This window comes from Mytilus galloprovincialis, chromosome 8 (genome assembly GCF_965363235.1).
Source record: "Mytilus galloprovincialis chromosome 8, xbMytGall1.hap1.1, whole genome shotgun sequence".
Lineage (NCBI taxonomy): Eukaryota > Metazoa > Mollusca > Bivalvia > Mytilida > Mytilidae > Mytilus > Mytilus galloprovincialis.
The window spans coordinates 85,024,796-85,052,700 of record NC_134845.1 but is presented as its reverse complement, the minus strand read 5'-3'; the positions used below and the strand labels follow the sequence as shown (position 1 = coordinate 85,052,700).

The 27,905-nt window shown below is 32.4% G+C and overlaps 1 protein-coding gene across 1 annotated transcript; it reads right to left on the bottom strand.

The window, feature by feature from the left end:
* LOC143042708 (uncharacterized) lies at positions 1 to 27,718 on the bottom strand. The gene is made up of 11 exons (XM_076215141.1): positions 27,300 to 27,718; positions 20,328 to 20,491; positions 14,298 to 14,492; positions 12,033 to 12,227; positions 7,894 to 8,016; positions 6,397 to 6,463; positions 5,664 to 5,839; positions 4,801 to 4,919; positions 2,221 to 3,867; positions 1,451 to 1,582; positions 1 to 666 (listed from the first exon to the last, which is right to left on the bottom strand). The coding sequence occupies exons 1-11, from the start codon at positions 27,640 to 27,642 to the stop codon at positions 477 to 479; spliced, it is 3,351 nt and encodes a 1,116-aa protein (XP_076071256.1). The 5' UTR covers positions 27,643 to 27,718; the 3' UTR covers positions 1 to 476.
* Between the last annotated feature and the right edge of the window lie 187 nt (positions 27,719 to 27,905).

Genomic DNA, 27,905 nt, shown 5'->3' with positions numbered 1-27,905 from the left:
ATGACATCATGAATTTTGAAGATTTATTGCACTAGTGCAATATTAAAATTTATTGCATGCTAACTTTTGGTTAGTTTCTGTGGGGAATATTATATTGCTATACAATGATATTGTTTATAAGTATTGACTGCCAAGAATAAATTGAAATACAATTTTTCTATCTACTAAGCAAAGCTTCACATTTTTAAAACTCCAACATGTGTCAAAATGGCACTCAACTGGTATTCCCCAGAGCAAATATTTACTGTTTTAACAGTCAAAGACTCCCTACAAAGACTATCCAAGATTATGTAATATCTTTGTGTTTAAGTCTTGAAATTGCAAAGTCCTTTGATATTGAAATTGTAAAAATGTTGTGATATCAATGATATTTTTTTATGACCTATTAAAAGCTTTGTGTTTAAGTCTTGAATTGAAAAGTCCTTTAAATTTTTTAAACTTGTAATAATGTTTCTGTATCAATGATAACTATCTTTCTATTCTTTTGATGACCCATTAAATAGCTTTGTTCGGACATTGGGTAACGTCCATGTTGTGGTCATCTTATTCAGTGGTGCACGAGGACTACGAAACAACATAGAACTGTCATTCATTCTGGGTGTAGTAATCTGTGGGAAACTCGATGATAGATTGGAATACTGATGAACTCTGGCTGGACTTGGCCATCTGTAAAGAAAATATAAACTTTTTTTTAAACTTTTCAAAAATAAATAAAACAAAAATCTGTTTGGGTGAATTGCTTGTTTCTCTAACTGCTATATCAGGCATGTTTAAACAGGCCACATTCTGTATATATGTATGTGCCTGTTGCAAGTCAGGAGCCTGTAACTCAGTGGTTTTTGTTTGTTGCTGTTACATATTTTTTTTTTTTGTTCATTTTTTTTGTACATTAATTAGCCTGTTAGTTTTCTCAATTTAATTGTTTTACATTTTTCTCATTTTGGGGCCATTGATAGCTGACCATACGGTATCTGCTTTCCTCATTGTTGAATGCCATATGGTGACCTATATTTGTTGGTTTCTGTGTCATTTGGTCTCTTGTGAAGAGTTGAATTATTGGCAATCATACCACATCTTCTTTTTTATATGTTAGGTGCAAGTAATTTAATATTCCAAAATTCCAGTAAAAAATATCTATCTAAAATATCTCAACCTTAAAAACATATATACATATGTAGACTTTTCCATAAAAAAATAAAATGCTCCACAGTGTGCAGCTTGATACGACTGCAATCCCAATCTTCCTTTAGTGGTTATAAACCTAGTGTTAAAATTTTATTGATTTCTATTTACCTAAACTAAAGTTATTATCCAGAAATCATCCTGTTCTGACAACAATGTGATACCAATATAAGACAATTTTGTTTTTTTTTATTTTTGCGGTCATATAAAAATCACAGAACACTACAATGTATATAATGCATATAGCTAAGAAATATAAAATACTAACTCATTGCCTATTTCTGACATCCTGGCAGATATCAATGACCTCCATCGATGAATATAAGGGTACTCTGTTTTATTGACGGGGTGGTCATCCATAGCTCTGTGGGCATCTAGGTCAGTCTTGGTTGGTAGTGGACTGTAAAAGAGAAACATGACATTCTATGGAATCTACATTCTAAAATTTTCAATTGTCAATTCTACCTATTTAGTTTTTTACACAAATATCAATTGCACTTTAAATCTATAATCATTATTTACATAATGCATAGGATAAAACTGTAATTCGTTTGTTATGTATACTTTAAGTTTTAATATTCATTTTTTTTTGTTTATGGCAACTCTGTATCATTGGAAATTATAATGGTAATGGAAGGTGTTGTTTAATGCCCAATAGAAAATTTTGCATGCACATCAGGATGAATAAATGTGTGTTAATGTGATTTGATTACAGAATATGAACACTGCTTTGTATTAGACCACACACACATACCAGACAATTTTCAATGTTTATAAGTGATACATGTTGTTCACCAGGCAAAAAGTCCATAGGAAGATACACATGTGAGCCTACACAGACTCATTGTGACCAGTCTGTCCTCTTTTTCCTAATTATACTACAACCAAAGTCTTTTATTACATGTAGTATAACCTGTTAGGGCAAATATCTACAACCTCCACCACTGAAAGTAAGCGTGCTACCAAGAGCATGAAGTAACAAGCAAAGATTTGAGGTAAATTTTGTCTAACGTTTTTAAGCCCTAATGAATTACCTACCCATTGATAAAATAACTCCTCTGATAAAAACAATTCCTGACCAGAAGAGCTTGCTTCATCTGTTCTCTGACAAAATGAAACTTCAAATTAACAATCACAATGGAATCGGCAAAATTAACATCAGCAGTGTTCAAATATTCACAGGAAGTCAGTTTAAATGGAACTCTGGGAAAAACTTTCATATCATTTAAGTTCATGTTTAATGGCACTACAGCTACTGTAGCAAGTATTTCTTGACCCTCACAAAGGTCAGATTGGGTCAAATCAAAATCAATAACGAAATCCCGATTCCAATCATCATCACTAAATTTCATGAAATCCATTTCCTCTAAATTCATATTTGATTTCCTTCTTTCATTCACGGCTTCAAACATAGCTTCAAAAACATTTTCGGGAGTTTTGTTTTTGTTCATTTCAAATACAACGTCCAAGTGAACATACGTAGGTTTTTCTTTCCCACTTATTCTCCGTTTTCTTTCTGGAGTTTGAGAGCATTCTGAGGTAGCTACATCAGTTACACTAATTTTCTGATCAAATTTATCAGTCAAGTCATCAACATTTGATGCTTCTTTTTCAAACTCCAGTTTTTCCGATTTTGAGTCATTTTTCGGTTCACATGTAACTTTCTCATCACAATTAAACTTAGATTCTACAATCACATCCTTCTTTTCTTGTTTTATGTCATTTTCAACCTTTGGAACATTTTCACCCTCGTCACATGTCTCTAACCTCCCGCCCTCATCACTGAGTGATGATAATGACGAGGAGACACTATCATTTCTTTTATCCCTCCACAAGGAGACATTTTTATCTTCCAAATGATTAGATAATGCTGGAGACTGACTACGATCAGTATTTTCATCCGAAGAATTTTCTTCTGCAATATCATCACAAATTCTAGTCGGAACACTTCCATTACAATAAACTTCTTCCGGTTTCTTTTCACTAAGTTCTATGTTCTTATTAATATCTCGCTTTTCAAAATTTTCAGAAATTGGATCCATACCCCTTGGTGGTGAATTGTAGGGTTTCGAACCATTTCTTTCATGAGGAGAGGAGGCAGAACGGTCTCCGATACATGAATTACAACTCACAGATCTTCTCTTCTGCCGAATTGATCGGTCTAACAATGAAAGTTTAGAAAACAAAGCAGTCAAGCATCCCATGGGACTAGATGATGCAGTGAAACTTTCCTGCATAAAATCACTACTGTCCATTGACCATGTCATGTAATTTTTACCGTAATCATAAATGTTATGCTTGGGTAAATGCAAACTTTCCTCCATTTCAGATGTATTTAGAGGAGAACTGGTTTTCGGCAGTCCTTTACATAAGAAGCTATTTTCCTCGAGAATCTGAGGGGAAATACTACGTTGACCTAATGAACCATTTATTGACTGAAATAATGATGAATTTAGAAACGAAGAATTCATAGGATTACTACTCTGATTAGCTGTAACAAAACTATCTTCCATGTCAGACTTTATGTCTAGTTTATCTATCTTTTCAGCAATACACAATCCTAAACTTTGTCTATGAAGAAAATCTTCAAACAGATCCAGTCCATCTTCTGTAGTAAGATCAGCATAAGTCTGTAAGAAGGTCCAGTACTCTACCCATGGTATCTGGTACTCATGTGCTAATTCTCTACAAAATTAATCAATTAAGGGGGTAGACCTTGGTTCAGGGAGATAACTCAATAAATCAGTAATGCGTTTGTAAAAGTCAAGTTTCATCAATGTTTTTTAAGCATTTACCTGAAACAGAGTGGAAATAATCTATGTTACCTAGAAGCTTAGAATATATTTATGAAAGTGGTTGACACAAACATACTGATGATTTTATGAGTTATCTCCCTTAACCTAGGTCTGCCTCCTTAAATTTGTAATGTGAATTGATATTAAACAAATTAAATTACACCATATAATAGACTGCTAAGAAAGCCATTTTGTACTCAACTAAATTGTTTATTACTGTTTGCCTACAATTGATAATAAAATTTTACAAGAAAACATGTTACATTACAAAGCCAGTTTATTTAGACTTTTCTGTGTATATACTGTGTAATAAGTAGAGAAAAATAACCAATCTGTGTTTTGATCAGCTATGAATCAAATGTGTGACAAATAGAATAATCTTGGGTGTCACTACAGGAGCAGAATTTGCTATCTCTTCTTACATGTCTAATAAACTTGAGTTCACCCTCAGTTTTTTGTGGGGTTTATGTTATTCAGTATTGAGTTTCTATGTCAAGTTTTGTAAACTTATTTTTCTTTCCATCTGTTTATCTTTAACTTTTGGTATTTAATTGCCCTCTTATTTTCCTGATTTTTTTTTCAATAAGTTTAAAAGGGAATCCCATATGATCCAAAAAACTTAACCTGACTACAAAAAAATATAGAACTACCCAGGCCATTCATTAGGAGGCGGTACCCGGTACTTTTACCCTCCTATGCTATTGACAAGTATCGCCTAAATGTAGGAATTTTTATATAAGATATTCATGGAATAAATTGAAAAGTACCACCTAGAAACGTGGAAAGTACCAGTCAACATGAAAGATAATGAAACCATGACTACCTTCCTATTCTTTCTACTCCTTTATCACTGTCCTCTCGCTTTGTGAAGACAAATTTCTGTTTGACATGGTCAGGACTACCAGAGGGAGGAGTCATCCATCTCTTGTGGAATAACATTGCCTGGAACAGATAAAGATAATCTTCAAATATCATATAGTCAGTTACACAAGATGAATAAAAACAATTCTTTTTTGTGTTTGAAAACTGTATTTCATGCTCATCCTTTCTTTTGATTGGACAAAGAGCTTGATTAAGAAATAATTCTTTCATCCTATGCTATACACTGGTTTTAACATGGGCAGGCATTAGATTTATCAATATTTGTATACAAGGCATTTGCAAATTTGCAATCATTTGTAAAATGTTGACAAAGGTTTTACACATGTTTAATTAGAATAGAGCATTTCAGGATATACTATATACAAAGAAAGCTATCAAAATCAATTGAGAAACATATCTCGTTCCAAGTATTTTGCAATTATAAAAACATCCCAAAAATATTTATTTTGGTATCATGAGAGCTACTGATGAAGATTAATAGTGAAAAAAAACTGGTTGCTATTATAAACTTTAATAACATGTCTTGCTTCATGTTTAAAAAAAAATGTGATTTACTTGAATTATATTAAATAATTAATAAGGATGCTTTTTTTAGTTTTAAAAGTCTTCATTCATAACTCCATGTCAGAATTAGTTTATTCTGTTTTTTCCCCCTAGAAAACAGTTGAACTCTGATTTTTTTCTTCTTATATTTGCCTGTTTTGTAATGAATTTTTTGCCCCTTAATAACTATTTTAATATCAGGATTCTTTTTTAGAGGAAATCTTAGATTATTTGCTTCTTAATATTTAAACTATTTTTTACCTTTGAAGGTGTCATAGGACCAGCACAAGCTTTGACAGCCATAAGAGGATCTTTTGGACTCCAGGTACCAGTAGCTACATTCAAAGGCACCTTGGAACTGTCAGGTGACCAGGGCTGGCCAATAAGAGGCTGTGTAGAATTATCTTCTGCTCTCAGTAATGGAACATAAAACTGGCCTGCAATGAAAAAGAATGAGAATATATATTACTTTGAAACTTTTATAATTTGAAAATAAAAGGATATTTATATTTAAGACGAAATATTTCAAACCTTTACATACAACAGCAACTTACAGTAAATTAATTTGCCTGTTTTCCTTTTGATATGGCAAACTTTGACTGATATTTGCCCGGCAAACTTTGCCTGATATATGCCAATTCCTCTTTTATACACTCTATGAAACATTAATTGCTTCTTAATAGCTATGGTTTCTTTAATTGATTGGAAAGATTTTTTGTATTCTTAGTTCAGTTTTTCAAAATCTATATATGGTCATATATCATTTTATAACTTTTGATAAAAATGCCATCGTTTGGAGTACTTCTATAATCAACCATTTCCAAAAACAAAAATTAAAAGTTAAAAATCCATTAAGATCAATAAGGCAATGTAAGGCTATTTATTGTAACACAGTATTATTTTCATAATATGTTGAATTTTTCTCAAACTTTAGAAACTGTATTTTTATCATAAATTTAGCCTTTTATGATAAATAAAGAAATATGTCTTTTACCTTCAAGTAAATCTTTGATCTCAGCTTTCTGATCTTGAGTAGGGGTTTTTAATCTGGTGCATATTACCTAAAATAATAATCAGAATCTAGTTCATATCTGCTATACAAATGTAGGGGGTCTCATTGGGGGGTTCCGATCCCGGATCCCGCTTACTGTTTTGTCAGATTCCCATATCCCGCTTACACTATGTACGTAAGCAATTCTAGTTTTTTTGTCATTTCCCAGTCCTGCTAGACCTCATTTCCCGTTTTCACGACACAATAATTTGACTTTCATGTGTCCCGCGTCACGCTTAGACCCCAATGAGACTCACAATGTAGTCTGAAAAAAATCACTCAATTGAACTACTGTGGATTCGGTTTTTTCATGGGTACCAATTTTTGTGGATTGAGGAAAATTTTCATCTTCGTGGATATTTGATTTTGTGAAATTGCCAAAGCCTGTATAAATTTCTATATAACATTTGTAATTCGTTGGACATTGAAATTAGTAGTTCCCAGGTAACCATAACTATGCACGTTATTCAGTGTGCACCTAATTTTTTATGTTATTTCTTCATAGACAGAAACAAGAATGTGTCCAAAGTACATGGATGCCCCACTCGCACTATCCTTTTCCATGTTCCATGGACCGTGAAATTGGGTAATTATCTAATTTGGCATTAAAATTAGAAAGATCATATCATAAGCAACAACATCAAAAACTACCTTGACCAAAAACTTTAACCTGAAACTCCCACTTTCATTTTCTATGTTCAGTGGACCGTGAAATTGGGGTCAAAAGTCTAATTTGGCTTAAAAATTAGAAAGATCATCTCATAAGCAACAAGTGTACTAAGTTTCAAGTTGATTGGACTTCAGCTTCATCAAAAACTACCTTGACCAAAAACTTTAACCTGGACGGACGAACGGAACCACAGACGGACGGACGGACGAACGGAGCCACAGACCAGAAAACATAATGCCCCTCTACTATCGTAGGTGGGGCATAAAAATATTACAGTCATTCCTTAAATGTATATATTTATTATATTCAGGCCCATAGAAGCAACACATTGTAGTACAAATTTGCAGTACATTTACACATTAATCAATGTAGATCCCTGTTTGAATTTACAATAGAATTAGAAATGAAAGCATTAAAAATGCTTTGAACACTTTCTATATAAATTAATTATTAATAGTAATTATAATTGCTTAAGAAGAGAGTGGTTTTTATAGTAATGACCACTGAAAATTTCAATTGACCAGTATTTGCCTGTGTTTCCCAGTATTTGCCAGTATTTCCTGGTATTTACCTGTATTTACCACTGGCATGGTCAATATTGACCCCTTTTTTGTCAACCTTGCCATACACTGACCCATAGTCGTTTATTTGCACAATATTCAGACTCTGGTGGAAAGTTGTCTCATAGGCAATCATAACGCATCTCTGTATTTTTATTCAACTATATCTTTAAGTTTAATACAGCTGCACCCTATTATTACTATTCTTACATCTCTTGGAGTTTCTGCATATTTGTTCTTTAGAATTTTGTCAACTTTTGGATGAGACGCAAGGACTGCTACCACATCTGTGTATCCAAACTTACAGGCAAAATGTAGAGGTGATTCACAACACTGTAAACATAAAATAAAATATGCAATTTGAAGAAAGGTTAAATTTCTAAAATATGTAATGATATATTTGTTTAGGGGCCAGCTGAAGGACGCCTCCAGTTGTGAGAATTTCTCGTTCCATTGAAGACCTGTTGATGATCTTCTGCTGTTGTCTGCTCTATGGTCCGGTTGTTGTCTCTTTGACACATTCCTCATTTCCATTCTCAATTTTATAATGAACATGATGAAGAAAGAAAGACATTTCTTTAAAGTCCTTTGTATCCACAGAAGACCAACATTTTCTCATGAACATGATGAAGTTGGAATGCAAAGTGGATTTCAAGCCTAACTGTTCTCTAAGTAGTTTTTTCTCAAGAAAAGGGCATTGAATGATTTTACACTAGTAATTTTTGGGGCCCTTTATAGCTTAATGTTCGGTATGATCCTAGACTCCTTGTTGAAGACCGTACCTTGACCTATAATGGTTTACTTTTATAATTGTGACTTGGATGGAGAGTTGTCACATTGGCACTAATAACATATATCTATTGCATTTTTTACTTTCATTAAAACAGTGTTCTCCCCAGAATTTTTGGATAGCATCACATTTGGCGTAAAAAAAATGTATTTTTTTCAATGTAATTTGTCGCGTCGTGGCAATGCTCTATTTCCATTATGATATATGCGTTATTGTTTATTACAAAATGTATTATATCGTTTGAATGCTATAGGTCCTTATTTGGTGAATAAAATATTCTATTCAACCCTATTCTTTGTGTCAATATTGTTGAATTCATGACTGAGAATACAATTAAACTATAACCATGATAACAGTATTTTCAGTTTATGTTTTGTATATTCATTTATAGTTCCAGAATTATTTTTCCTCTTGGGTCAAATAAAAATTTATGTGTGGTTCCAGTTACCCTTCCTACCCAGTTAAAAAAAAATCTTTATCATGTCTATGAAATATATTGGTTCATGGTATTCAATGAATCAGTCCCAGTTGTTTCTTTTTATCAAAATGATATATTCTTAACTATCTGACAAATAGTCTGTTAATGCTTAGTTTTCTCTTTAGGTATCATTGTTTTCTGTTTACTGTGCCATTTGTGCAAATGTAGTTATTATTGTAAAATACGGATTTTTGTCATATCTGGTCCGGTTCCAATCATTAGTTTACACTAAAATATTAAATGGCCGCCGAAAGCAATGAAAGATACGAAAATAAACGAGAAAGAAAGTAATACTACTGTAATATTTTGCAGACCACGTGGTATTAATCATGTCACAAGTGACAGCTTGGGGTATTCCTATCCAAACGTTATCCCCAAAGGGCAATTAACACATATTTGATATTAATTGTTTATTGTCCGACTTGAAGGGATTAAAGGTGATATATTTTTTATGATCACAAGCGGTAATTAGATAAAAGTTCAAAATTTAGGACATGGCTTTGCATATATAAACGAGAAAAATAACATCCTGAAAATAAAAATATAGCGTCGCGGTACTGCGACGCTAAAACGGACTGGGGAGAACACTGATTAAAAATTGAACCAGGTGCTCCGCAGGGCGCAGCTTTATACGACCGCAGAGGTCGAACCCTGAACAGTTGGGGCAAGTATGGACAAAACATTCAAGCGTGATACAGCTCGGAATTTGGATTGTGATCAAATTTTTTACATTACATGGGTTTTTTTTTACACAAAACAAATGTCAAGATTTTACAAATCAATTAAAGATTTCTTCTTCAAACTTTTTAAATCTAAAATTAAATAGTTGACACAGCATAGGTTTCTGACACAGAATGAATGTGGTCTAATGAACTTAAAAGTTTTTTTTTGCCTTTGAGCAATTCACTATGCTGTTGAATATTAATCCTCTCAAAAAAATGTTTGAAGAAATTTTCTTTTTATTTATGAAATCTGAAATGAGAAAAATTTAACCCCCCCCCCCCTTTTTTTTCACATCCCCGCTTCCCTTTTTCCAAAAATGATATCAATTCAAATTTCTAATGGAGTTCGCAACAATAACTACTCTTTTAAATACATCATAAAATATTAAAATGTAAAATAAAGTGCTTGTTATCACTGAATGGTAAAGATTGGTTGGTAGTAAAAGTGAATATACATTGTTTATTGTATAAAACAATAAAAAAAGCTTCATCAGCAACATTTTATATTGGCAAATTTCCAATGAAGTTATTTACATAAAGTTATTGGCAAATAAAAATAGAAAATGACATCATAGTCATGTCTGGCAAATTTCCAACATATATTGTCAACTACTATTCTATACAAAGAAAGATAACTCCAATTGAAAATTAATTGCTATTGCACAATATTGTGCAAGTAGATATTTCTTGCTATTGTGCAATACTGTGTAATTGAAAATTTCTTGCTATTGCACAATACTTGATATGGAATCCTGATTTGGACCAACTTGAAAACTGGGCCCATAATCAAAAATCAAAGTACATATTTAGATAAAGCATATCAAATAAGCCTAAGAATTTAATTTTTGTTAAAATCAAACTTAGTTTAATTTTGGACCCTTTGGACCTTAATGTAGACCAACTTGAAAACTGGACCAAAAATTAAGAATCTACATACACAGTTAGATTTGGCATATCAAAGAACCCATTTATTCAATTTTTGATGAAAACAAACAAAGTTTAATTTTGGACCCCCATTTGGACTAACTTGAAAACTAGGCCAATAATTAAAAATCTAAGTACATTTTTAAATTCAGCATATCAAAGAACCCCAAGGATTCAATTTTTGTTAAAATCAAACTAAGTTTAATTTTGGACCCTTTGGACCTTAATGTAGACCAATTTGAAAACGGGACCAAAAATTAAGAATCTACATACATAGTTAGATTCGGCATATCAAATCACCCCAATTATTCAATTTTTGATGAAATCACACAAAGTTCAATTTTGGACCCTTTGGGCCCCTTATTCCTAAACTGTTAGGACCAAAACTCCCAAAATCAAACCAAACCTTCCTTTTATGGTCATAAACCTTGTGTTTAAATTTCATAGATTTCTATTTACTTATACTAAAGTTATGGTGCAAAAACCAAAAATAATGCTTATTTGGGCCCCTTTTTGGCCCCTAATTCATAAACAGTTGTGACCTCAACTCCAAAAATCAATCCCAACCTTCCTTTTGTGGTCATAAACCTTGTGTCAAAACTTCATAGATTTCTATTTACTTATACTAAAGTTATTGTGCGAAAACCAAGAATAATGCTTATTTTGGCCCTTTTTTGGCCCTTAATTCCTAAACTGTTGGAACCAAAACTCCCAAAATCAATCCCAACCTTCCTTTTGTGGTCATAAACCTTGTGTCAAAACTTCATAGATTTCTATTCACTTAAACTAAAGTTATAGTGCGAAAACCAAGAAAATGCTTATTTGGGCCCTTTTTGGCCCCTAATTCCTAAAATGTTGGGACCAAAACTCCCAAAATCAATCCCAACCTTCCTTTTGTGGTCATAAACCCTGTGTTAAAATTTCATTGATTTCTATTCACTTTTACTAAAGTTAGAGTGCGAAAACTAAAAGTATTCGGACGACGACGACGACGCCAACGTGATAGCAATATACGACCAAAAAATTAAAATTTTTGCGGTCGTATAAAAAGTTGTCTCATTTTTATCATGCTTTATTGACACATACAATTTATCAGTGTCTTAGAGACTTATTTTCCTGACCTCAAATTTTAGCTCACCAGAACCATGAGAATGTAACAGTCTTCTAATCTGCTAATTTACCAATTGTGTTTGATTCAATGTCACTACATTTTGATTGAGTTTTAATATTTTGATAAATGTGTGAAAGGATGGATTTAATTTGTGGTTTCCCTAAATTTGGAATTCATGCAAATCTCTTAGGTTTTTTTTATCTTGATTTGTATATTATAAATGGATTTACGAGTTTTAAACATGAGTATTCTACTAATTTCTGTTACTTCCAATAACACAATAATTCTGTTTTTTATAAATATTTATTTTACAATATTACCTACCCCTTTATCAGGTGTGTTGAGATACAAATCAACAACAAAATTCATTCTATCTGTCCTGGTACACTCAGTTTCTTTAGTGTGTCCATAGAGCTTATCAAGGAAGCTTGGATCTTCTAAGATATCCAGTATCAGCTGACATACTTGTGGCTGGTTACTCTTGGCTGCTACGTGTAAAGCATTATATCTTGGTCCTTCCTGTCAATATATTAGAGAAAGATTATATCTAATCTACTGTAAGAGCAGAAATTATTGAAAGATCTTTATTAATGTTACTAATGTTACTGTGTGAGTATAGCAATAATAAGAATACATATTCTGATATAAGATACATACAGTATGGCCAAATAAAAATATATGTGTGGTTCCAGTAACCCTACCGTCTCTACTTTTTCCGCTGAAAAATAGCCTACCCTAAAGATTTTATTGTCATTTTTCATTAAGCACTGTTAAAGTCAGAATGTTGCTCCCATAGACTCAAAGTAAAAAAAAACATAAAATAAAAAAAATATCCCTACCTACCTACCCTAACTTTTTTTCAGATGTAACTGGAACCACACATACTTTTTTATTTGGCCTATGTATTTCATTTTGTCATTCTGTTTGCAGATTAAAAAATTTTCCTGAATTGGCAATTAATAATCTTTGTCCATTCTTGAAAAACCACAATTATAAATCCACACAAAATTTCTAAATGTAAAGTAATTTCAAATGGCAGACTCTAACTTCACTGCTATATATATGTGTGTAATATAGGTATTTCTTTTAAACATTTGCAAGATCATGAAGATCAAGCATTAAGTCCTATATATACTTTTCTTTCTTGCATCAAATTGGACCTCATGATCAGTGGACAAGTGTTCCGAGTAGTTATGCATACTCTACTGTATCACTAGTCTGTCGATACTGAGGTTGTCAGTTTGAACCCTGCATTGTGTATTAGAATCTTATTCTAATTGCCTAAGATTGACAGTTTTCCTACAGAAAGTTGTGCTTATCTCTAGCTTCTTGCATTTATCAAAACTGACTGTAAGATGATATATAGCTAAAAGTGATGAAGTGGCATTAAACACCAACCAGGTGCTCTGAAGGGAGCAGCTTAATAAGACTGCAGAAGTGAGACCCTCAACAGTTGGGCAAGTATGGAAACAACATTCAAGCTTGATACAGCTCTAAATTTGGATTGTGATTAAATAGTTGACACAGCATAGGTTTCTGACACAAAATGAATGTGGTCGAAGAACTTAAACTTAAAAACTTTTAAATTGGAAATTTACCTATTATGGTCCAATATTGTTAGATTCAGCATATCAAGGAACCCCAAGAATTCAATTTTTGAAGAAATCTAATTTAAGTTAAATTTTAAACCCTTTAGACCTTTATGTAGACCATTGTAAAAATGGGACCAAATATTAATATTCTAAATACATGGTTATATTCGGCATATTAAGGAACCCTAATAATTCAATTTTTAATAAAATCAAACAAAGTTTAATTTTGGACTCTTTGGCTCCTAATTCCTAAACTGTTAGGACCAAAACTCCAAAAATCAATCCCATCCTTCTTTTTGAGTTTATCAACCTTGGTGTTCATAGATTTCTATTGACTTATACTAAAGTCATTGAGGGAAAACCAAGAAAAATGCTTATTTCAGCCCCTTTTAGCGCTTAATTCTTCAAATGTTTGAAATAAAACTCCCAAAAACAATCCAAACCTCCCTTTTGTAATTATAAATGTTGTGTTAAAATTTCATAGATTTCTATTGACTTATACTAAAAGTTATTGTGCAAAAAACAAGAAAAAATGCTTATTTCAGCCCTTTTAGGGCCCCTAATTCCTTAACAATTAGGACCAATACTCCAAAAATCAATCCTAAGCTTCCTATTGTCCTGATTAAACTTGTGTTTAAATTTCATCGATTTCTATTCACTTATACTTAAGTTATTGTGCGAAAATCAAGAAAATGCTTATTTGGGCCCTTTTTTGGCCCTTAATTCTTAAATTATTGAGACCACAACCCCCAAAATCAATCCCAACCTTCCTTTAGTGGTATTGAACCCTCTGTTAAAAATTTATAGAGATCCATAGACTAAAACTAAAGTTATTGTCCGGAAACTAAATGTGTCTTCGGACAACAACGACAACATCATATGACGCAAACATCGTGCCTTTTGGATAGAAATGCTTATTCCACAATTAGTATCTGTATCACTAGTGATGTAATAGCAATGATGGAAAGCAAAAGTAGATTTTCCCCTAAATAAATACCTGTATAATTAGTGGTGTATCAGCACTACTGATAAGGAACCTTGGATTTTCCCACACCAGAGTTTCAATGGTGGTGGTGTCCCCTTGTTCTAAGGCTAATCTAAACTTAGAAATCTCCTGTACTTTAGGAGCTTTGTATGGTGAGCTTTCAAATGATACTCCAGTGCCCATTGTTGATATAAAGCCATCTGTTGCCTGAAAAAAATAAAATCAAATTAAATTTCAAGAACCTTTCTGATGGAATTTGATGCAACTGTCATTCAAGTGAGAAGTTATAAATCCAGATTTAATCCATCATTTTCTACCTAGAATGGGCCTGTCCAAATTAAAGAATATGATAGTTGTCGTTCCTTTGATGTGTTACACACATAGTAATTAATAAATAAATCATTAAAATATTTGTTCGTCTTATTTATTAATTCTATTTCATTAAAACTATTTGAAGATGCAGATCCTATGACAAATGTCCTTCAGTGATAAATTTAGAAATTAATCAAAACGTAAATTCTTTTTAATGCTACTAGTATTCCATCATGGTTTTGTTTGAAAATCATGAACTAATACCATGAATTATACATCATTTGCATGTAATCATTTGCATAATACCACTGAACATGATGAAGATTAACTATGGCATAAAAGATCAAACAACTTGCATCGGTTAACCTTAATTAGCCTTTGATGTTATGTAAACTTTATTGACCAATGAAATCTTGTCAATGTCTGTGAAATCTAAATATAGTTTTCAAATATATTATACTTTACACAATTCAATATGACTTGTTTGTGTGACAGAAATAGCACAGGATTATTACATTCACTAAGTTATAATGCATAAATTATAAAAGGTTACTTATATAAACATGATAAATGTCTGCCTTAGATTATAAAATTGCAAGATCAGATGTTTGATAGTTGGATATCAAAAAAGTGTATACACAGAAATGTCTGGTCTGTAGTACTGAGTAATCATATGATTGAATCTTACATAAAATGTCTGGAATACGAAGTAAATTTTGAGAATGGAAATGGGGAATGTGTCAAAGCGACAACAACCCAACCATAGAGCAGACAACAGCAGAAGGTTACCAATGGGTCTTCAATGTAGCGAGAAACTCCTGAGGAGGCGTCCTTCAGCTGGCCCCTAAACAAATATGTATACTAGTTCGGTGATAACGGATGTCATACTAAATTATGAATTGTACACAAGAAACTAAAATTAAAAGGTTTGCATGAACTGAATATTATTGATGATAAAGGAAAACGAGGTAAAGGTCAGACTCTGTCAGAGAAACATGTACTTCTTCCAATATTTATACACAACAAGTATGGATGAAAAAAATGGATATGGTATGGAAAGCTGAATGAGACAACTCTCCACCAGAGACCAGATGACATAGAAGTTAACAAGTATAGGTCACTGTACAACCTTCAACAATGAGCAAAACCCATACAATACCTGAGAAACTGACCTTATCATAACAAGAGGCTCTCAAGAGCCTGAATCGCTCACCTGAATTTTTTTGGTTTAATCTCTCATCAATGATTATTTTGGCTTTTCAATTTATTTAAATGTTCTTTGAATCGTCCTATTTTCTTCAAAAGCAAAAAAAAATCATTTTCTCCTATGTTCTATTTTAGCCATAGGAGCTATGTTTCTTGACATACAAGGAAATGAAATATAAAATTTATACTAGATACTCTGAAACTCTGAAACTCATTTAGCCTAAGTTTGGCTGAAATTGATACAGCAGTTTCATAAGAGAAGATTTTTTAAAGTAAGTCAACATGATGAACAAATTGTGAAAAAAGTCTTTAAAGGGCAATAACTCCTAAAGAGGTTAATTGACAATTTTGGTCAAATTGACTTATTTGTAGATCTTACTTTGCTGATCATATTTGCTGTTTACAGTTTATCTTTATCTATAATAATATTCAAGATAATGACCAAAAACTGCAAAATTTCCTTAAAATTACCAATTAAGTGGCAGCAACCCAACAATTGGATGTTTGATTCATCTGAAAATTTCAGGGCTGATAGATATTGACCTAATGAACATTTTTACTCCATGTCAGATTTGCTCTTAATGCTTTCTTTTTGAGATATAAGCCAAAAACTGCATTTGACCCCTATGTTCTATTTTAAGTAACGGCGGCCATGTTTTTTGACGGATCAAAAATCAAAGCACACACTTTGTGCAGGATAATCTAAGGAACAACCATGCTAAGTTTTAACCAAATCCATTCAGTAGTTTCAGAGGAGAAGATTTTTTAAAGTTAGCAAATATGATGAACAAATTGTGAAAAATTGTCATTAAAGGACAATAACCCCTTAAGGGGTGACGTCAATTGACAATTTTGGTCATATTAACTTATTTGTAGATCTTACTTTGCTGATCTTTTTTGCTGTTTACAGTTTATCTTTATCTATAATAATATTCAAGATAATGACCAAAAACTGCAAAATTTCCTTAAAATTACCAATTAAGTGGCAGCAACCCAACAATGGTTTGTTTGATTCATCTGAAAATTTCAGGGCTGATAGATCTTGACCTAATGAACATTTTTACCCCATGTCAGATTTGCTCTAAATGCTTTCGTTTTTGAGATATAAGCCAAAAACTGCATTTGACCCCTATGTTCTATTTTAAGTAACGGCGGCCATGTTTTTTGACGGATCAAAAATCGAAGCGCACATTTTGTGCAGGATATACTAAGGAACAATCATGTTAAGTTTCATTCAAATCCATTCAGTAGTTTCAGAGGAGAAGATGTTTGAAAAATTGTTAACGACGACAGACGACGACGACGACGACGACGTCGACGACGACGACGGACGCCAAGTGATGAGAAAAGCTCACATGGCCTTTTAGGCCAGGTGAGCTAAAAATGTATACCCAACATTAAAGAACCATGAAAATTAGGGGGAGATAATCCTTATGTAATTTCCAATAACGCAAGTATTATGAATTAATATAAATGAGGTCATAACAGATAAACCCTGTCAGGTAAACTTGCGTACTGGCACTTTTGCATGGCTGACATGGGAGGTGGGGTAGGGGGATGAAATTAATGTCAAGGACATTTATAATGGACGTATATTAAGATGGAAACCCTAAGCTTAACACATTGCATTAGTTAACAGAACTAGAGGCTCTCAAGAGCCAGTGTCGCTCACCTTGATCTATGTGCATATTAAACAATGGATATAGATAAATTCATGACAAAATTGTGTTTTGGTGATGTAATGTGTTTGTAGATCTTTCTTTACTGAACATTCTTGTTGCTATAATTATCTCTATCTATAATGAACTTGGCCCAGTAATTACGGTTAAAAATATTTTCTAAAAATTTACAAAAATTTACAAAAATTTATGAAAATTGTTAAAAATTTACTATAAAGGGCAATAACTCCTTAAGGGGTCAATTGACAATTTTGGTCCTGGTGACTTATTTGTAGATCTTATTTTGCTGAACATTATTGCTGTTTACAGTTTTACATCTATCTATATTATATTCAAGATAATAACTAAAATCTGCAAAATTTCCTTAAAATTACTAATGCAGACGCAGCAACCCAACAACAGGTTGTCTGCTTTGTCTAAAAATTTCAGGGCAGATAGATCTTGACCTGATAAACAATTTTACCCCACATCAGATTTGCTCTAAATGCTTTGGTTTCAGAGATATAAGCCAAAATCTACATTTCTCCCCTAGTTTGGTTAAATTTGGCCCAGTAGTTTCAGAGGAAAAGATTTTTGTAAAAGTTTACGGACGCTGGACGACGCCAGACGCCAAGTGATGAGAAAAGCTCACTTGACCTTTCAGGTCAGGTGAGCTAAAAATGACTGTCATTCTTAAAACTCTGCACCTGATATCCCATTGCTCATGTTACATTTGTAGCAGGCTAGACAAAAAATATGGATTAAGTACCCAATAGGAGCTAATAATTTTAAGTACTCTTAGCTTAATTTTACATAATACAATGCAGACAAATTAAGGATATTTGTTCCTCATGTTTTTGAATTATTGCCAGATATTTGGAATCCTCTGGTTTTATCCATGTAGTGCAATTAAAATTTTAGCCCCACTAGCCCCTCCTTTTCTTTCCATAATTTGATTACATTTAGTTTAAAATGTCATCTTTGGAAATCTTATAAAATCCTTGCTATTTTTTCATTATTTTTTGAAAGAAAAAAGATGCCAATGTTAAAAGTAAGAAAATCTAGAGAGAATTTTCAATAACTTATATCTGGAAAACAAGCTCATGGACCCTCCATTTTTTCTACTCTTTTAGTTCCTTTATTCACATCAATTTATAACAGTCTTTTAAAAAGCTTGTTATTTTGAAACAGAGTAGCGAACATCCTTAAAGAGTGCATGAAAAATATCATACGCTTATGTCATAATATAGTTAAACATAAAGAATAAACTTAATCATGTTAATGGTTTGTACAAATACAGTTATTTGCCTGTAATTTTAAATAAACAATTATGTGTTCTGCATAAACAATAATTTTTAGAAAAAAATCCATTAGCCTAATTACCACCCAATGTGTTCTAGATATTCAAATAAAGGTAATTTATAGCTCTTTACAAAGTGCCATGATTGGGTTTATGTTTATTAACAAAAACACCCACATTGATAATATCATGGTTTTTTTTCAATTATCATTTCTGTATGTAATTACGTAACATGCATAACACAAATTATTCATGTTGTTTGCAAAATTTCAATAATCTGTAAATATACATCACTGGAAGTGGCGGTTCCAGGGGGAGGGGGGGAGGTGGGGAACCCCCCCCCCTTTTTTTTTGGCCGATCAATGCATTTGAATGGGAGCATAAAGTTGGAACCCCCCCTTTTTTTTGGCCGATCAATCCATTTGAATGGGAGCATATCGTTGGAACCCCCCCTTTTCTCTGTGTTGGGAACCCCCCCTTTTTAAAATGGCTGGATCCGCCACTGACTGAAAAAGATACAAAACTGATACATTTCAAAAAATCCTCCGTTAAGACAAGGACATATAAGGGTGCTTGAAAATTAGTTTAAAAATTTCTTCCTGTTTGAAGCATGTAAAGGGGAGATAACTTTATTTACATCAGGAAGTTAAACTGTTAAATCATCTGTCTTCAAACTTAAAAGACATGCATTATCATCAATATGTACATATAACAAGTCCTCACTATATACTTGTACACATCCTTCTATGCATGTCATGGTGTTCTAAGTTGCTTTGGTTTTACATTTGAGAAAAAACTAAACTTTGACAAAAGAAGCATGTTAATGAGGTCAAGGTCAGATAAACACTATCAGACAGATATATATATTCACATTATTTTATAATCATGTCATAAAAATATAACTGACATTTTATTGAGAATGGCCTAACAGGGAAAATAGATTTGATTTCAGAAAGATGTTCAAAATCTTTAATATGCATGCATTTACTCTTTTTTCATGAAATATAAATATGTTAATTCAAACCCCACCACATGTTTGCCCATGTCTTAGAACCTCTGGCCTTTGATAGTCTTAAAATTGAGAATGAAAATGGGGAGCAGACAATGGGTCTTCAAGGCAGCTAGACAATCCTGCAACCAGGCTTAATTTATCTGTTTTTTCAATTTTGATTTCTTTTATATCATGTATATGTTTCAAAGTTTAGTTTGACATCCATTTTTACTGAACTTGTACACATTTTTGTTTAGGCAAAATTGCCAGCTGAAGCCCAACTACTGGTGCCAGATTTTCTTACGGTGTTGGAAGACCCATTGGTGGCCTTGGGCTGTTTAATGCTCTTTGGTCAAGCTGTCGTCTCATTGATATATTCCACATTTCCACTCTCAATTTTATGTACATAAATTTAGTAAAGTTGGAAGATTTTAATTCATTTGGGGACGTATTTCAATTACAGACAGTCAGGCACATCACTTATAACTGAAGAAAACAGATTTATTTTAAATCCAGTGATTTAACAAAGTTAACAACTTTACTTCAAAATCAATAAAATTGATAACAACTTTAACCTTTGGAGATGACGGTTTCCATGGTGATGGAGAAGGCTCATCAGCTGAAGACTGACTGAAAAGTCTGGCATCTTGTTTTGACTTGAAGACTTTAAACCTGGCCCCAGCATACTTTTTAACAGCCTGTAGGGCCTGGACTTTGTCTTTGAATACCAATTCTTCATCTGAAACAGAAATGATTTATTGATCTAAAGTACTCTTACAATTCGTCGTTTCAGAATCTAATGCATTCTTGGTAATTCCATTGTTCGTACCCCAAAATGAAAACGACGTCACGTCATTGGTTGAATTTCAATTGTTTGGGACGTTATTAGCCAATCACAGCGTTTTGGTGTACGCTTTTGAAAATATTACCCAGAATGCTTTCGATTGTGAAAACGGCGATTATTAATTATGTAAAAAGATTAATGGTTGACATGATATTTTTCAAATTTTTTTTTGTAATTCGTCTTTTCAGAATCAGAAGGACTATGGGTGATCTCATTGTTTGTAAACAAAATGAAAATAACATTATGTCATTAGTCAATGGATAATTTTCATTGTTTAAAACATTTTAAATTTACACCAACCACAATATTTTGGTGTACAATTTTGAAAATATTACCCAGAATGCATTATATATTCTAAATTGGTGAATTACTTACCAACTCTGGTACTTACCATGTTTATACTTAATTATATGGACCTTGTTTTTATGAAATGTATCAATTTTTCTCCTCTGTGGATTTATTAGGTATTAAATAATCAATGCAATGATTTGAATACAGACTGACAGATAAGAAAATACAATATACATTCCTTTTGAAAAACGGAGACAAATAAGCTCTTCTGGTAAAAACATATCTAAATGTAATTGATGAAATTAATTCTGATGATCAATTTCAAATGATTTTTCAACAATCTAGTAATTTAAACCAAGAATTTTTATATAATACTATCCATGGTATTATATAGATCCTTGGTAAAATATAGGATCAAATCTTAAATTGCATGATTTTGCCTAAATAATAGTCCAAATTTCATGGGGGCTAATTACCACATAACCCCCTATCACATCAGTGTATATATATATATCTGTATATCTCAGGCCATTGAAAATATATCTGCCACTTATTCTGAAAATGTTGCTAGCTTTTCAAAATCTTTCTTACTGACAACACACATATGACACAGGTCTAATGCAAATCCTTTTACATGAACTAGCATTTTTATGCCCCACAAACGATAGTAGAGGGGCATTATGTTTTCTGGTCTGTGCCTCCGTTCGTGCGTTCGTCTGTGCGTCCGTTCAGGTAAAGTTTTTGGTCAAGGTAGTTTTTGATGAAGCTGAAGTCCAATCAACTTAAAAACTTAGTACATATGTTCCCTGTAGCATCATCTTTCTAATTTGAATGCTAATTAGATTATTACCCAATTTTTACAGTCCATGTAACATGGAAAAGGATAGTGCGAGTGGGGCATCCATGTACTTTGGACACATTCTTGTTCTGTTGTCAAATTGGTAAAAAAAAACAATAATTTGTGCTTTAAAAGAAACATTGCAAATAATATTCTTTTAATTTTATACAAGAATCAGAGTATAGAAAGTTAGTACCACTCTCCAATTTTCTACAAAACACAAACTGCCTCTTGTAAGAAAGTTATATACAAACTTCAGTACAAAACATTTTCTATTTGTGTCAAGTGATTTCTGCTTTCAATTATATTACATAATGCACATGTATTGTTAGAACCAAGAAATCATTACTCTTGTACAAAAGTCCATGAAGACTTGTGATATTCATTATAGTTTTTGCGCTAGCAATAATAAATTCTGTGAAGGAAAAAATTGTTTACAATCAAAAGTTATTTATCTTTTTAATAACATGCTCTTGGCAGTACATAAAAAAATTCAAATTAGTTTTTTATCTCTACATAAAATGTATGTTAATGAAAGATCAGGTAATGTAAAACCTCATCATGTTCATTGTACATGTATAACTTTTATAATAACAAATTTTCTTATTCTAAGTTTGACATGCACTGTTCATGTATTTGTTACATGCATGGGCTTTGCTCATTGTTGAAGGCTGAATGGTGACCTATAGCTGTTTATTTTTGTTTCAATATTTTTGTTTCTTGTGAAGAGTTGTCTCATTGGCAATCATACCACATCTTTTTTATAAATATGATTTTGCTGCGCTTTTTTTATAAATATGATTTTGCTGCTTTTTTCTTATTTTAACAATGTCTTATTGTCTAATTTTGACATGCACTGTATTTGTTACATGCATACAATTATTCTGGCTTTAAATTTAGTTTGAATTGGAAACACACTGATAGAATACAGCTTAAAATAATCTTGATTTTTGGGCCTAAGCAAGAATGCCAAAAGAAAGTTGCTTTTTTAAGTTTGTTTTTTTCACTGTTGAAAAAAATATAACAAGAATGCATGCAATGTCATGTTAAACAAATCCTAACTTCTGCATGTTCTTATTGTAAGTACATGTACTGGTAAAGATACTACAAAAATGACACAAATACAGAAAAATTAAAATCCTTTGGGAGAGGTAATCATTCACATTTCATATATACATGATAAAAATTATATCATCATATATATATATGTATTACAAATCAATAGGGAAAGTCAATAAGTATATATCTTTCTATTGCTTATAATTAACAAATCCATTGGGATTTTCCAGATTTAGGTTTCCATGCATGGTATCAGGAAAACAGCATTCCAAATATTTCAAATACTGTAAATTCTGAAATTTTTGTGACTTTGGATGAATGGATAATTCAATTTGTGTCTTTCATTTTTGTGAAATCAGGAAAATTCTGAAATTTTAAAAACATTTGAACAAAAAAAAACACAGACCAATGACTTATCATTTATATCAGAGGCTTGTTAACAAACATACTCATTAATTTAAACATGTAAACTACCTTAAAATTGGTATGCAAAAGTTTCAAAGTCAATAGACCATGACTGAGGGTATCAGTCTGCACCTTTGGAAATTAGTCTGATGCCCAACTTATATCAACTGTAAATACTGCAGTGGCTGGAAACAGCAAAACTACATTTATAGACAGCGATCAAGCTACCAGATGACTGGAGCGAAGCTGTCATTTTACTTTGCCCGGCCCTCAAAAGCAAAAACTTGATGCTTTCAATCGCTGATTTGTGAAATATCAATACATGTATTTATTTTGAAATGCATTTAAATCCTTGAACTTTTTTTGTTTCTGTGTCAACTAAAGTCTTGCTTTTTAACTTGAACAAGATGAATAAAAAAAAAAAACAGGAAAAATCCAGGAGGTTAAACCCTCCCAATACCTCTAGACAATGTAGAATAAAGAAACATATACTATGTATGTCTATTCATCTTTTTCATCATGTTCATAATATGATTGTCAGGCACGGATCCAGAGAGGGGGTTCCTTTTTTTGGACGATCAATGCATTTGAATGGGGACATGTAATTGGAACCCCCCCTTTGTCCTGGGTTAGGAACCCCCCTTTTTAAAATGGCTGGATCCGCCCCTGATTGTCCATTCTGTATTCAATATTGATCATGTTGATAAGTGAATTCTCATAGCAATATGATCCTAGCTATTTAAATACACCTACCATCATAAAGTACAAAAAACTTATTATCAAATTGAATTGATTATAGATTTAGGTAGCCTTGAGAGTGATGATGATAGCTTTTGATGACAGACAGTTTGTTTAACCAGAATCAATATGCTTTAGGCCAAATAAAAAAGATGAGTGTTTCCTTTTACCCTACCCTTCCTAATTATTATAAGCTAAAAAATAAAGCCTACCCTAATTTTTTTTTTGTCATTTAATTTTCAATTATAAGCATTGTTAAAGTCAGAATGACCCTCCCAAAGATTCAATGTAAAAAAAGTAAAAATAAAAAAAATCCTACCTCCCCTCTATTCATGATATTTTTTTTATGTAATCAGGTAATACGAAACACACTTATTTTTTTGTTTGCCTATATGATATACAAAAGATAGTTACATTTGTTTTAAACATATAGTTACTAGCTTGGGCAATAGTAACTTTGATTTTTCAGTTTGTTTATATAATTTTAATTGGATTAGGTATAACAGTACTTATGTTTAAAACCTGATAAATTTATAGACTTGTTATACCATGGATTTGTATAGTAAGACTATATATACAAATCATTGGTTATACAAATCAAATCTAGACTGATGGGTTTACACATCAAAAACTTTTTTAAAATATCATGCAACTAAGAACAGGCAATTACAGAAAAAAACACCAAATGAACCAGATGTAATTAGTGGCAGTATTTTTAATTTCAATTTCAGAACTTTTATTTCAGATACATTTTGTAGCTACTTGACAACTATCGTTTTTAATTGTTTTCAATAGGTGAAAATTTCTTGACTGAAGGCATATCATATGACAGTTCTGAAACTTACTTAATTTAAATCTCATCTAAACATGTTAAATGATAAATTAGCTGCTAGTAAATTAGTTTCAAGGCTGCAACCATTAACATTATTAACTTTTCATAAATCAAAAGCGGTTGATGTTAAATTTACATATCATGTACATATGTACATAGTTTGTCCTTCAAAATGAAACCTCAACACAAAATCAAACAGTGACCAACAGATAGGTGCCATTGGGAGTTCAGACAGACATAAATGGGTTTAAGAACGGCAATAATTTCAAAATCCCTTTCCCTGTTTAAGAGTTTTTAATGCTAAATAGTTTTACTGTTCTGTGAAAATCATCTTCCAACTTTCAGTAATTGTAATCAAGGCACATGTAATATACAATCATCATACTTAAGCTAAGATGTTTAATAAAATCACATTAAATTTTTATTGAATGCTATATAATAAATGTACACTGATACAACATCTGCCTTAGAACTGCATTACTTTGGCACCATGCCCATTTAAAGCATACATGTACATGTATATAATATGTGTGAACTGGCTTAATATGAAACAGCAAATTTAAAGGTGTTCAAACTTCTGGCTTGCAAGATTTTTTTAATATCAGCTTTTCACCATCATTATCATAGTTATCTTGCATGTACCTGTATCAAACTGGAAGAAGTCAAATAAACTGCTTCTATGCATGGTTCTAAAATAAAACTAATTGACTCCACAGAAATTTCTCTGTCATGACTGTATCACTCTTTTAGTGTATGTAAACACACAAATCCTGGATAAATTTCAACAATGTTTGTTACTCATCATGAAAGGTGCATCTTTAGTCCTTCTGTTCATGTTACAATGCACTTAATTTGCCAATCCTGGTTACGCATACAATTGTTAAACAGAATATTCAATAAGAGCATTTGATTTTCTATAACCTTTAGTTTTGGTCTTGATTAATGCATGTGATATTTGTCACTGGACATGATGCACCAATTCATCATCATCATATTTTTTTTACTTACATGTACATTGAATTTATGAAATGTATATACATTGTATTATATAGCTTTAAAATTAAGTTTGGACAAATCATTAGGCTACAATGCAATGTATTTTATATGTACATGTACATGTATGCATGACATGTATGTACATGTACATGTACATGTATGCATGACATGCATGTACATGTATCCAAGTAGGCAAATTTGACAAGACTGAAAGTGGCTATATTTCTTTGTAGATAAAAGTTTCTGACATGAAACTTATATCATGAACTGTCGACATTTTGGTGAAAAGTAAGACCAGAAACAAAACCGTTTTGTTTTTACTAATTATCATGATTATAAATGACAATTTGATTCCGTGCTTGCATGATCATAAATTTTGACATAGACCTGTATCATGTGCATTAAAAATATATATTTATTTGGGTAAAATAAAATGTGGCAATTTTATATCATTTTACAAGAATGTGTCCAAAGTACATGGATGTCCCACTTGCACTATCATTTTACATGTTCAGTGTATCGTAAAATTGGGGTCAAACCTTAAATTTGGCATTAGAATTAGAAAGTTCATATCATAAGGAACATTTGTACTAAGTTTCAAGTTGATTTGACTTCATCTTCATCAAAAACTACATTCACCAAAAACTTTAACCTGAACTTTGCATTATCATTTTCTATGTTCAGTGGACCATGAAATTGGGGTTAAAACTTTAATTTGACATTAAAATTAGAAAGCCATTTCATGGGCAACATGTGTACTTAGTTTCAAGTTGGTTGGACTTAACCTTCATCAAAAACTTACCTTGACCAAAAGCTTTAACCAGAAACGGGACAGACGAATGGATGAACAGGAGGACGGATGAACAGACCAGAAAACATAATGCCCCTCTTCTGTCAAAGGTGGGGCATAATAAAAATGAAACCTCCTGCAGACTGAAAACCTGTTCATTAAGTACATTGTAAGATTTTTTGTTAAATTGATCACATGACAAACCATGGTCTATCACCATGGATCATAATGATGAATGCTTGACAATTCGACCTGGAGACAAGTCGGACTGAGTCCACTTGGACCGTCTAAGAAGACAAATCCGATCGTATAAGATTAAGACAACTCAGACCGTCAATAAACTTAGTCTGAGTTGTCTTATTGACAGCCCAAGTTATCGTGTCTCCAGGTCAACTTGTCTCGTTCCCATAATTATCACACACATGTACAATAACTCATAACCTTAGCATGTCACATAAGTCGTAGGCTCACATAAGTTGTAAGCTCCCGTTAAATAGTTTAGCCAAATCTTACCTTAGGTACCAGGACACAATTTATATGTTTATTCAAACTCTATAGGAGTGGATCCAGCTATTTGAAAAGGGGGATTCCAACTACATTGTATATCATATACATGTATGTCCCCATTTTAATGCATGGATCGTCAAAAAAGTGGGGCTCCAACCCCTGGAAACCTCCCCCTGGATCCTAACTACTCTACATACATGTATATTATGCTATTTGCTCATAGAAATTAAACAATAAACCCACAAACCTTCTGTTTCTTTCTTGTCTACCCCATGTGGAAGACAGACCCCAAAGAATACAGACGGAACATCGGACGTTTTAGAATCCACTGTATCCTCGTTCACTTTAGCTACATTCTTCACAGGCTCTACATTATCTGGGGGTGAGTTATTGTTCACCACATCCTTTTCCTTTGCTTCACTGGTTAATAATTCTGGATGCTGTATCTGGTACAATCGTTTTGCTAGACGTTTTTGAAACAAATTTTGTGTCGTGGCAGTGATTGGTCCAACTTTTTCTCCTACTTCTATCAATTTAGTCCTTAATTCTGCGACTGACAGTTCCTTAACTTCGTTTAGAATGTCATCCATCGCGTTAACTTCGTCTTCTAATCACATGCCAAACTTTGTTTACAACCCACATCTCATTATAGATAAATCTAGTTCCGGTTATCAAATCGTCCCAGAGCATTTTGCAACGAAATGACTGATTGGTCTATTAAAGTTTTTACCGCGGGAGTTTAAAAATCCAATTTACTCAACAGGTGCCCTTTAATAGTGTTACTATTTTATTATGAATTATACAAATATTTTTATATACACACTTACAAATAGAAACGAGCAATAAGTGCTTA

Bases quoted from the DNA above. Each gene is read 5' to 3' on its own strand.
- LOC143042708 (XM_076215141.1), bottom strand. From the start codon at position 27,642: ATGGATGACATTCTAAACGAAGTTAAGGAACTGTCAGTCGCAGAATTA. The intron at 14,493-20,327 runs GTTAAAGTTGTT...TATTTTTTTCAG, and splicing joins GGAAACCGTCATCTCCAAAG to GCAACAGATGGCTTTATATC. The intron at 1,583-2,220 runs GTAGGTAATTCA...TCTCTTTTACAG, and splicing joins AGGAGTTATTTTATCAATGG to TCCACTACCAACCAAGACTG.